The sequence below is a fragment of the Narcine bancroftii genome, chromosome 3 (assembly GCF_036971445.1).
Source record: "Narcine bancroftii isolate sNarBan1 chromosome 3, sNarBan1.hap1, whole genome shotgun sequence".
Classification (NCBI taxonomy): domain Eukaryota; kingdom Metazoa; phylum Chordata; class Chondrichthyes; order Torpediniformes; family Narcinidae; genus Narcine; species Narcine bancroftii.
The window spans coordinates 262481316-262494480 of NC_091471.1; the positions used below are offsets into that span (position 1 = coordinate 262481316).

General features: G+C 41.4%; 1 protein-coding gene across 1 annotated transcript in view; it reads right to left on the reverse strand.

The window, feature by feature from the left end:
• Positions 1-8819: 8819 nt before the first annotated feature.
• yjefn3 (YjeF N-terminal domain containing 3) overlaps positions 8820-13165 on the reverse strand; it is a 100211-nt gene continuing 95865 nt past the window's right edge. The window contains exons 5-6 of the mRNA XM_069927914.1: positions 12401-12548; positions 8820-9218 (exon numbers count right to left, since the gene is read on the reverse strand). Coding sequence (XP_069784015.1) covers positions 9019-9218; positions 12401-12548 — 348 coding nt within the window. The 3' untranslated portion in view covers positions 8820-9018. The remainder of the gene's footprint in view (positions 9219-12400; positions 12549-13165) is intronic.

Here is a 13165-nt window from a genome sequence, read left to right on the forward strand (position 1 = left end):
ATGGTTGAAGCCATCAGTAGAGAAGAAATAGCAAGGCATCTGGAGTGAAGTGGACCCATCAGGCAGAGGCAGCATGGATTCAGCAAAAGCAGGTCCTGTGTGACAAATTTATTGGAGTTCTTTGAGACTGTAATGAGTGGGGTAGATAGAGGGAGCAGATGGGCATTGTTTACCTGGTGCTGCATAAAAGACTTGTATAGAAGATAAAGATGCATGGAATTGGTAATGCATGAATATGGATGGAGTATTGGTTAACTAATATAAAGCAGAGAGTTAGGGTGCAGGGGTATTTTTCTGGTTGGCAATTGGTTCTGCAGGGGTCAGTGTTAGCCCCACAACTGTTCACAGTACAAATAAATGATTTGGAAGAGGGGACAGAGTGTAGTGTGTCTAAATTTGCTGATGACACTAAATTGAGTGGGAAATCAAATTGTGCAGAGGATACAGAGAGTCTACAGAGAGATTTAGATAGATTAAGTGAGCGGGCAAGGGTCTGGCAGATGGAGTTCAATGTCGGAAAATGTGAGGTTAGTCACTTTGGAAGGAAGAATGGAAGATCAGAATATTACTTAAATGGAAAGCAAATGCAACATACTGCTGTGCAGAAGGCTTTGGAGTACTTGTACATGAGTCGCAAAAGATTGTTTTGCAGGTGTGGCAGGCTATCAAGAAGGCAAATGGAATGTTGACCTTCATTGCTAGAGGGATTAAATATGAGAGCAGGGGGGGTTATGCTGAATCTGTATGAAGTATGGGTGAGACCGCATCTGGAGTCCTGCGTACCTTTCTCGTTTCCTTACTTGAGAAAGGATGTACTGGCTTTGGAGGAAGTGCAGAGGAGGCTCACAAGCTTGATTCCAGGGATGAACCCTATCAAAATTAGGATTTATTGTCATGAACAAGTCATGAAATTTGGTGTTTTGCAGCAGCGGCATAGAGCAAACATCCATATTATAACCATCTTACAACATTACTATAAAAAAGTGAAAATAATAGAGCACGAAAAGTATGACAGTGTCTGGTTTATTGATTATTCATGAATCTGATGGCTGTCCTTGTGCCGCTGAGTGCTCGTCTTTAGGCTCCTGTACCTTTTTCCCAATGGCAACAGAGTGAGGAGGGAATAGCCTGGGTGGTGGGGGTCTTTGAGGATAGAGGGTGCTTTATTAAGATACTGCCTCATGTAGATGTCCTCGATTGACTGAAGTCTGGTGATGTCACAGGCCAAGTAAACAACCCTCTGGAGTTTTATCTTGTCCTGAGACTTGGTGCCTCCATACCAGACAGTGATGCAACCAGACAGAATAATCTCCGCGGTATACCTATAGACATTTACAAGAGTTTTCGGTGACATACCGAATCTCCTCAAACACTTCACGAAGTATAGCTACGAGCGAGCCTTCTTTGTGATTGCATCAACTTGGAGGCTCCAGGACAGATCTCCAGAGATGTTGTCACCCAGGAATTTAACGTTCTTGACCCTCCACTACTGAGGGTTGTGTTTCCCTGACTTCCTCCTGAAGTCCACAATTATCTCCTTGGTTTTGCTAACATTGAGTACAAGGTTGTTGGTGTGACACTACTCAAAGAGCTGATCTACCTCCCTCCTGTACCCTTCCTCATTGCTGTTTGTGATTCTGCCGACAACTGTGGGGTCATTGGCAAACTTGTAGGTAGCACTGGAATTGTGCCTGGGCACACAGTTATGGGTCTATAATGTGTAGGCAAAGCATCCTTGGGGTGCACCTGTGCTCATAATCAGTGAATGGGAGATATTGTTTCCAATTTGTATTGACTGTGGTCTTCTGATGAGAAAGCCAAGGATCCAGTTGCAGAGGGGGGTACAGAGGACCAGAGTTTGTAGCTTCTTGACCAGCACTGAGGGAATCATGGTACTGAAGGCCGAGCTGTAGTCGATGAAGAGCAGCCGTAAGTATGAATTGCTGTTTTTTGAGGTGATCCAGAGTTGAGTGGAGAGCCAGCGATATTGCATCTGCTGTGGAGCAAATGTGATAGGCGAATTGCAGTGGGTCCAGTCCTTTGCTTAGGTATGTGTTAATTCTGGCCATGACCGGGCTCTCAAAGTATTTCATCACAGTAGAAGTTAGTGCTACTGGCCGATAGTCGTTGAGGCAGCCCATGCTACTCTTCATGGGCACCAGGATGATGATACCCTTTTGAAGTAGGTGGGAACATCTGACTGCAGCAATGAGAGATTGAAAATGTCATGAACATTTAGGCTACTTGGTTGGCACAATTACCCTGCCAGGTACGCCGTCAGGGCCTGACGCCTTGCGAGGGTTCACCCTCTTGAATGATATTCTGATGTCATCCTCAGAGACAGATATCACAGGGTCCTTTGGCAGGGATTCTAGTAGACACTGGTTCTTCTTCACAAAGTCATAGGCGTTGTTCAGCTCATTGGGTAATGAGGATTTATGAGGAGAGATTGAGTCGTCTGGGACTGTTCTCACTAGAATTTAGGTATGAGAGGGGATCTTATAGAAACATAAAATTATGAAAGGCATAGATAAGATTGAGGTAGGTAAGTTTTTTGCATTGGTAGAGGAGACCAGAACTAAGGGACATATCTTCAAGATTCAGGGTAGTAAATTTAGGACAGAGATGAGGAGGAACTGCTTTTCCCAGAGGGTGATGAATCTATGGAGTTCGCTGACTATTGAAGCAATCGAGGGATCCTCAGTAAATATATTTAAGACAAGATTGGATAGATTTCTACATAGTAAGGGAATTAAGGGATATGAGGAAAAGGCAGGTAGGTGGAGATGAGCCTATCATCAGATCAGCCATGATCAGATGGCCTGCTCCTATTTCTTGTGTCCTTATGGCTCTTCTTATCTTTCTTACAGAATTATAGGCCATTCAGTATTTTGCCTATGCTAGACCTAAAATAATCCAATCAATCCCTTTCCCCTATTTATATTGCTCTAATCTGCTATCTGTGGGATGTTCAACCTGATTCTCCCTCTAAACCATGGATTAGAGGGAGGACTTCCTGGGCCCTTGAGTAGATAAGACTTCACTATGAGTGACCACCTCTTCCATCAGGGTGTATTTTTCCAGGCCACAATCCTGGCAGTGGCTAGATGTCATGGTCACCTCCTCCTCTCAAGAGCGCTGACACCTTTCACATGGGATTAATTTCAGCTGGTGGACACACAGGAATAAGACCACAATTACTCCTTTTAATGCTTAAATCTTTTCTCAAGCTATGTGCTGTTAAATCCCATGAGAAGAACTAGAAATTTAACTGAATACCATTAATCATCATCTCCTGTTTTCAAAATGTGAGCGAAAGCAGGAAATCCCGAAAAGGTGAGTAGAACGTGGTACAGTTTGGATTCCGATTACACACCATGTAGTGGTGTGTGGTTTAAACTGCCAAATGTCTTGATCCATCCCCTTTTGGTTGGAAGATTCTCATGTCAAATATCATGCCAAATCCTAAGAGCACTGCAAGGCTACTACAGATCTGTCTGTACCACATTTTTTTAATTGCAACACTATCAGCCAACCATACATATTTATTATTTATTTTCTCTATCTTTTTTCCTCTTTGTGGAAACTTAATTATTCTTAATTCATTAATGTGTGTGTTTTTTATAACTGTGAAGACTTTCATTGCATCTGTACATAGTATTACAACAAACTTTCACTCACGCATTCGTTGAATATCAAGAGGGCCGAAAGTTTACCTGATAGTTGAGTCCAACTGACTGGCTGCTTTTATAGAAAATCATCATCAATAGTTAACCAATAGAAAAGGAGTAAGTTAACCATGATAGGGAAATCCTGGAGGGGGAAATGGGGAGGATTGGATGTAATGAGTCAACTGAGGTTTTCAAGAGTGGAATTCAAGGATACTTGAAGTTATAAAGCACGTATTGGAAATTTGGAATCAGAACAGAAAAAGAATTGAAATAGACACATCAGATTACATATTGAGAAGGACAGAGTTAAGGTTACAGCACCGTTATGAATAAGGCTGATTGAATCGTTAAGCCATCAGTCAGCCGTCATCCGATGGGTTGATGAAACAGGTTTAAAGGGATGAATAGCCTTTTGTATCATCCCACTGAGAACACAACATTACCAAACTGGGTAGGGTGACTCCGGAATGAGCAGCAACAATCTAATCATCCAACCTTTTGACCCCAGTGACCAATCAACAAACAAGGGGAACATACACTGAAGGACATTTGATTCGCCAAACATCCTCCAGATTGTGATAACCAATGAGAAGTTTCCGAAATGCAGTCATTGCCAATATCTAACATGAATACTCTTCCCCTGAACCACTCGTCAGTAACTGAGAAGAAACGTGGCAAAATAACCAGAGACTCAATGAGAAAAAAGTACATTTACTTGATGAATGTTTAGGGAATGCACTGCCAGGAAGAGGGGCTGGAAACAGAAACAAAGATCTTCTCCACTGGACCATTCTGTGATTTTGAAAGAAATGCAGACTTCTTTCCTTTTTCAGCACCTTGTTGGTCGTTGTTTATTTAATTTTTTTAGACATTAATGGGCCCTATCAGCCCATGAGCCCAAGCCACCCAATTGACCTACATCCCCAGTATGTTTTGAACAGTGAAAGGAAGCCAGAGCATCTGGAGGAAATCAATGCAGACATGGAGAGAACTCCTTACAGACAATGCCGGATTCAAACCCAGTTCATTGCCAGTGTTACATCATTGTGCTAACCATGTCACTCTCAGCACTAATTGTCCTGCCGTTTAAGTCCATTTCTTCTGGCCTTTGGATTGGTTTATATTTTGAGGCCAATTGGCAAACCCTAGGGATATGGTCGAGAGGGGATACTGGATGTGCCTAAGTTCATTGATGTTAGAAACAAAGTCACCATGGCAGAGGCTTGATGTAGTGGAGGAGAGAGAAGGCAAAACCATTCCTACATCTGTTACCAAGGAGATGACTAAAACCATGAACTTGACTTCCATTTATTACAACTTTCAAACTGAATTAACAGCAATCCAAGATCTGGCAAAGTAACAACATTAAAATTTACTTTCCTTTTCCACAATAGTTCATCTGGTCAAAGCTGGGCAGATTTTACAGGAAGTCCTTACAGTTTAAGAGAAAGGCAGATCATGAACGATAGTGAGAGTGGCGAGGCCAATAACAGCAGAGAGACACCAAGCTACAGTATAGCACTGAATCAATGTATTTGTTGCCTTTAACTGTGACAGGTTGAATTTTTAAATTTATATTTAATTTAATATAAAAAATTAATTTAAACATACAGCACAGTAACAGGTCCTTCCATGAGCTGGTGTCGCCCATTTACACCCAATTGACCTACAACCCCTGTAGGTTTTTAACGGTGGGAGGACACCAGAGCCCCCAGGGAAAGTCCACACAGACATGGGGAGAACGTACAAACTCCTTACATACAGCACGGGATTCAACCCAAGTCCTGAATGCTGGTGTTGTAACAGTATTGGGCTACCCTAACTGTGCATTAAATGTTTCTCACTGATAACAGTAATTAGTGAATATTTATGCCTCAGCAGATTGATAGAAATATGAAGGTCAGTTATATTGGGAACATTTTATATACTTAACAATTCAATGGTAGAGCTTATCCATGTTTTCAGTAATGTAACAGTAAATGCTGACAAATTGCACCTGGTAAAGGATTCCTGAAAACAGCTCTTTTGACGCTGTTTCTTCCATCATTCCCAAGGCAGCCACAGCAAAGGTTAGGTACAAAATAAATCTGCTTTCGATGCTGTTCCTTCAAGCATCACCAGAGTTGGGACAGCCCAGGCTAGATATGGAACAAACCTTGATCTCCATCGTCACACTCTCCCATTCGGATATCAAGAAAAGCTGTCTCTACGCTCTCATGTCAAGCATTTCTTTTATTTTAAATTTTTTTATTTTTCACACTATGAACCATATTGACCAAAATACACACAAACATTTCCCTCTTGAATATACACCGATGTCAAGTATTTCTTTATGCAAAGTACTTTGGGCTGTGTGCTATAAGTTGAGATCCTGCTGAGTACAGACCTGCTCTGATGCAAATTGCAAAGGCAAACCGTGTCTCACCTACTCTAACTGTAAACACAGAGAGGTTGAATTTTGCGCCCATGATTGCGAATGCTGCACAAACTCAACCCCAGCTTCAAACACACCGCCAGTAGTGCCAACACAGCAAATATTCATAGTCATTATATGTCAATCTATCTATATATATTTATATATTTGCAATATATTTAAAATCTTACAGCACATCCTATCTTCTGCAGTGTGAAATCCAGAGCCCACATTTATAAGAGAGAAATCCTGTATTAGCTTGTCAGATTGTAATCACAGCACTAACACCGGCAGAATGGGTAATTACAGTGTGACATCTTTTACCTACACAGTTGCTTTTTAAGACATGAAACTCAGAATTTTATAATGGAAAAATCTAAAATTGAAGTCAGAATAAATGTGTTTAACTGAGGGGGATATAATTACACTGGTCTGTTCCCAATCTAACTATTCCTTCCTCTATGACCACTTCACCTGATGTCTTAATTCTTTGTAAACAAAGTTATGGAATCTCTACTGATGATCTATTAAACTTCCACATGCACACATTTTTAGCATAATTAATTTGCAAAATAGACAGCAGATGCCTTAAGCAAAGAAGATCTGAAATAGGTACAGAAAATGCTGGAGATACGTTTCAATCAGACAGGGTCAAAAGGAAAATTTAGAAGTTGATAATGCAGGGGCCAAACTTTTCTGGAATAATAGACTACACTGGACAACAAATATTTTTCAATAGGTTTGATTCCTAAAAAAAATTGGGGATTATGATAGACAATTTCATTCTAAACACAAAGATAATTTCAGATTTGCTGTATCACATAGGAAGTTGGAGAAACATTAAATTAACTTTTATTGATGATGATGTTGACACATTGTGTTAGTTCAACTGACCTAAGAATGTTTCGCCACTGATTTTTGTTTGTACTCAGCATCTGATGCCTCTCGTGACAATGTCCAACAGTAGTTGACCAGCACTGATGGATTCCAGTTGCCCCGATGCCACTTTTCCATGGTCATAATGTCCTGGTGAAACCTTTCACCATGTTTGAAACTGACTGCGCCAAGATTAACAGGGAAGAAGTCCAAATGCAAATGCAGAAAACAAATTTTCATGGTTTTTCAAGCTTGAAGTAGACTTAAAATATGACAGGAAATCACAAAAAAGGGGTATAGCTAAAAAATGGTACATGATAGGAAAATTCTCGTGATGTGATTTTCGCGATCAGCAGTCCAAAATCCATAAAATACACCCAAAAGTGTTCAGGAAGCAAAATCTTTGCTGTCCAGTGCATCTATGTTTTGTTTAGATTCTGGCAGGTCCCTGACTGAAGATCTCAGAATGAACAGAGGCAGAAATAAAAGCAAAGGTTGACCTTAAGACAGCTCTGCCATCCTTTTACCCATTGGTCATTTAGCCTATCCAAGACATGAATTATTATTACCTTCATCCCTATAACAAGACAGGAATGAAGCTGATCTTTTATAAACACATTTTTAGTAGTTTATTCCAAACTAGAGGAAGGAAGCAGAAAATAACATGAAGCTCAGACTTTACATGAAATGTATTAGCTTGACAGCTGTCCCATGTTCTGAGCTAACTGTGCAAGCTGTTGCCATCAGTACTTTACTCCCCCAGTGGTAATGTGATGTTTCCTTGAGACTTAAGACAAAAATAACATTTTCCAAACCTATTCCCTCCAGCTCCAGAGGACCACACTCCATCTAATGGTTTCTCCAACTAATATTGCCCAAGCCTTGAGTGATATTGACGACAGAATTTGAGTACTGAAGGTGTTCGGGAAGCAGGGTTGCCTTCATTTATCCAGCTTTTCTTATTTTCCTGTTCCTGCTGACGTTGCTGTCGAATTATCGTTGACCTCAACTATTCCCCTTAATTCTGTTTCCATCAGACCAGGCATTCACCAAAATCCTTGATGAAAAATGATTCTGGTATGTAAGATCACTTTAAAACAGACATTGGGTGATTTCGATCACACTGCAATCAAAATTCTTTTCTTTCATTACCTGAACCTTTTTGTCACCTCTCTCAAGTCACAATTTATGTGAGAAGTTCGTAAACCCAAGTGATCCTTTCTCTTTTAGATCTTTCCTGTGAGTCAACAGAAACTGGGTTTTTGATCAACTGTGGAGGGGAAGTTCGTAAACCCAAGTGATCCTTTCTCTTTTAGATCTTTCCTGTGAGTCAACAGAAACTGGGTTTTTGATCAACTGTGGAGGGAGGTTTTGTTAAGACTAATGCTATACCGTATGGGGTTGGATTGTGATGGCTGAAATGGAGTGGGTTGTTGAGATAGGTGGGAGTTTACAGATTTGTTAGAGCTCAGGAACGTGACTCCACCCCCCACTATTGTTACACTGAGTAATTTGCTTAATGTTACCAGGGTCTGTGGTTAACATAGCACTGACACTAAAATAGAAACATTCCTGATATCCAAAGTGTCATTCCCACTTCTATCTCCAGAACTGAACACCAGGGAATTGGCCAGGATTATATAAAGGTCACAGATATGTCCTGGTCCCCTCCAATATAATTATTGGTAATGACTGTGTGCACATTTAAAAAGATCACAAAGGGAATCACTGATCTCCAGTCTGGCCAAAGGATGAAATTACATAAAGATCATTCTCTGCAACAAAAGAGCTTTGATAAAAGCTGAAAACAAATCAGTACAATTCGCAACACACAAACTAAACAAATTTGAACTGTGACAATCATCTATAACAATGCCCAAATCACTCCCCAAGGAGATGCATTTTCTGGGGATCTTTCTAAGGAACTGGGTAAGCTGGTTGTATGATTTCTGGAGAGTGCATCTCTCATTGAAGGAGTGGACATCACGCTTACCCAGGGAGCTTCTAGTTATGCTCAGTCCTCTCCTGGTTTGATTCCATAATTTTAGTATAAGCTTTTTAAAGTTGTACTATGCAGTCAGTTCCTGGGTAGTCTGGGAGGTTGAGGTCATATTTCTTCTGTAGGTCATAGGGCAGGTAGCGGCCAGCTAGAAAATGGTACTTTCCAGAAAAATGGGTGGCACATTTCTTCGGTGCAGCTAGGGAAATTAAGACCTCAGGATTGATGCCATCACCTTTCCCCTTTTCTGCGTCCCAGCCTGTGCAAACACAAGAAACATCATGCTGAAAGCATGTAACAAGACTAGTTAGGACACAGCGGAGTGCTGTGCACAGTTCTGGTTACTGCACTACTGGAATAATGTCAGGGCAAGGACAGGGTGCAGAGGAGAATTTTAAGGTTGTTGCCAGGCCTGTAGAATTTTATTTATGAGGAGAAATTTGGCCGGGCTAGAGTTGTTTTCTTTGGAATGGAGAAGACCAAAGGGATAAAACAATGAGAAACCTAGACATAATGAGTCATTCAACCCTTCGTGCTTCCAACGCCAGATAAGGATCCCACGAGAGAGAACCACAGCTGGTCTCTCATATCAGGTCACACTTCTTCTCTTTCTCTATTGTATTTCCTCCAATGTCCTATGCTAGATTCCTTCAACACTACCCATCCATTGGCTACACACACAGCTGTTCTGGGCAGCTGTGTGTGGTATTCGTCATACCAGGACAAGCTGTCCATCACCATCAAAGATTTTGCATTTATCCTTCACTGCCCCTCCACTGGAGATTTTTCTTCGCCTGAAAAATTCTGAAGATTTTCCACAGGTGTTTGTTTTGGAAGCACTCCAGTTGATGCTATGTATTTTGCTGTGAAGCATGAAGCCACACAGATGATTTTGCTGTTGAGGATATTTGTCTTTGTTGTATCTGAAATCCAGGTGTTCTCCAGCATTGTAAAGGGCAGCTTTCATTACCAGGTTCTTGAGTTGACTTCTTTCTCGATGCTTTTTTATTTCCCAGTGTGAACTCCCTTCTCCTGAACACCTGGTTGTCCCTGGTGACAAGTTGGGGTTAACTATGATATACCTGAAGAGTCTATCCCCTCCCAGCAGAGAGGACAATGACTACGGAGCAAGATAAGTCTTGAAAAGATAAAAAGGAAATGAAAAAAAAACTTTCAGAGGATGGGGGAGAATTGTTCTGAAAATGTGATAGAGGCACAAACCCCCAACACGCTTAAATTGTTCCTGGATGAGAATCTAATATGCCATAACCTACACGGTGATTAATCGAGTGCTGGAAAGTGGAATCAGTCTCATTAGTTCAGATTTGGCTGGAAGACCTCTTCCAATGCCTCAAATTTCTATCACGCTATGATTTTTTTAAGCCAGGCCAGATCTGATTAAAAATATGAGTCCTCTGGTACCAGTTCTGATCAACAAAATCAGAGGGCTTAATTGCAGAGGTTCATTGCTCCTATCAGTTTAATCACTAGTTCTAAATCCTGGGACTCTGAACAGAACATGTCGTAAGAGCACTTTCACCAGAAGCGCTGCTGTGGTCCAAGGAGGCATCTTACCACAACTTTCTCAAAGCTGGGTAATAAATGTCAGTCATGTCCAAATTCTTGGAGAACCATTGTGAATAGCCACACCACTGAGTTAGCCAATGCATGAGTGGTAGCTAAGGGCTTAATCTAGAGTTCAATATATTAACAAGAAGCATTTTTTTTATTTAGACATACAGCACAATAACAGGCCCTTTCATCCCACAAGTCCGTGCTGCCCAGTTTACACCCAATTGACCTACCACCCCTGGTAAGTTTCAAATGGTGGGAGGAAACCGGAGCACTTGGGGGGTAGGACCCTCACAGACACAGGGAGAACGTATAAATTCCTTACAGACAGCATGGGATTCGAACCCTGATCCCAATTGTTGGCGCTGTAAAGGTGTTGTCCTAACTGCTAAGCCAAACATGCCACCCACAATAAGCACAATAAAATTTACACAATAAAAGCATCCAATAGGAATAATTTTTAAAAATGACAGCACTGCCGGGGCTGCTGTAGTGGTGCAGACCCTGGAGAGTAGGGAGCAGTCACAGTGCTCCCCCATGGGGTCCAAATGCCCAGTCCGACTGCCTTCAGCTCCATGCAGGCTTTACATGGCCCGTTAAAGGAACCAACAGTGATTTATTTTAAAATCCCACGACTGCTGGGTCTGGGCCCAAGATGGTGGTGCCTATGATTGGCAGTGGCCACGAGGGGTCGCAGACTCCGTTCGGGGAAGTGGAGGACTGACACAGTTCACCAGAAATCGGGGAGACCACCCCCTCCCCCCCACTCCCTGTTTGACAAGGAGAAACAGAGGAGATGACCCACAGGCCGCTGGAGACTGGCTGAAGGGGTACCAGGTATCAGAACCAAGATGCAAAAACTGAGAATGAATCTTTATCTGCCTTACGGAAGACTAAAGGAAATTTTGTGTAATAACACATTTTCTGTTTTAATACATGATAATAAAATAACCTTGAATTTTAGGATGTCAGATACTGGGCCACAAAAGTGGTGGCTGTATGTTTGGTCATTAAAAATAGGTTTTAAGCACCAATTTAAAAGCAGAAAGAGGTGAAGATGTTAAAGGGGGAATACCATATCTTAGGGACTCAGTAATCACCAACAGCTGGAATAGTCAAGAGGCCAGAATTAGATAGCTTTAAGACAGGAGAAGATTTCAGTGAAAGGGAGTGGTAGGGCCATGGAGGAATTTTAAAACAAGGACAAATTTTATAATGTGTTACTTAATTGGAACAAGCTAAAACAAGAAGGGATGTTACCGATCAGAATTTCAGCACATTCTCCCAATAATGGCGACAGCATGCCTCCAGCGATAATGAATGGACGATAATTATGATGGGGGGGTAGTGTCCATGAAGTCAGCCCCATTTCCTACTTCTTTGGGGAGGGGGGGCCGCTACAGAGATGATTTATGTTAGTGGTCCTGCCGAGGAGGGACTCCAGTCACGTGCAGTAGATTTTTAATAACTGGGTTGTTTACCCTTGTAGCACGGAGGGTTATGAGGAGATTTTTTTTACTGAGGGTTTCAAATTAAGAAACAATTAATAGAGAAAATAAGTAGAAGTTGCTCTTTATGGGAGGTTGTATAGTGAAAGAGAAAACACAGATTTAATATGATTGGGGGGAAAAAACTGGATTGGAAAATGGAAAGAGGGTGACTGAAAAGAAAGCGGGTTCAGTGGTCATTCCCAAAAGAGAACTGGACAATTCACAGGGGGAAATTGCCCAGAAATTGGGGAGAAGATCAGAAGATGGTTGGGAGATTCCACCTGCAATTCCCCTCACAAAAGTTGACAGAGGTAGGATGATTTAGGTTGGTCAAGTCCACAATACTACTTTGGAAAGCAGTTGTCTGGTTTTTTTTTACCTGAAGGGACATCAATGCTGATAACAGGTATTTTCACATGTTTCATTGTAGTCAGGATGTTGCAATACAGCTCCTTCAGGCCCACTTCATCTGAGAGCCCAAGCACAGCATCTATAATCAGATTATAGGCATCATTTATCAATTGCACCTGTGGAGGAAGGAAGACAGGAATGAGCACACTTGACAAAGAGTGAAACAAACCAGATTCAGCCCACATCAACTCACCACATACTACATTTCTTATATCCTAACCATCTGCATCTCAGAATAGTATAGAGAGTTTTGCCCTGTGTCTCACCTCCTTTATCCCTGTTGTGGAATTGTTTGATGGTTTCAGTGTTAGGGAGATTTATTCTCTATCTACCCTGTGCATTCTGTGCCCTGGAGGCATTTGATGGGACAATATCAAGGGAACTTTCATGAAGAATGAAGTGAATTTTCTCTACTGCCTGTAACGATCTTCATAAAATGTCAAAAACTTTGATTAACTCACTCCATTTCCTTTACATTCAAAGGATCAGAGACTCAGTTGAGAAATTTCTTCTTGTGATTGATTTTTTGTCATCCAGGTATCATCAGAATTTATTGTCATGCACAAGTCACGTAATTCGGTGTTTTGTGTAATTTGTCATTCGGTGTTATTGTCATGCACAAGTCACGTAATTCGGTGTTTTGCGTAATTCGTAATTCAGTGTTATTGTCATGCACAAGTCACGTAATTCGGTGTTTTGCGTAATTCATCATTCGGTATTATTGTCATGCACA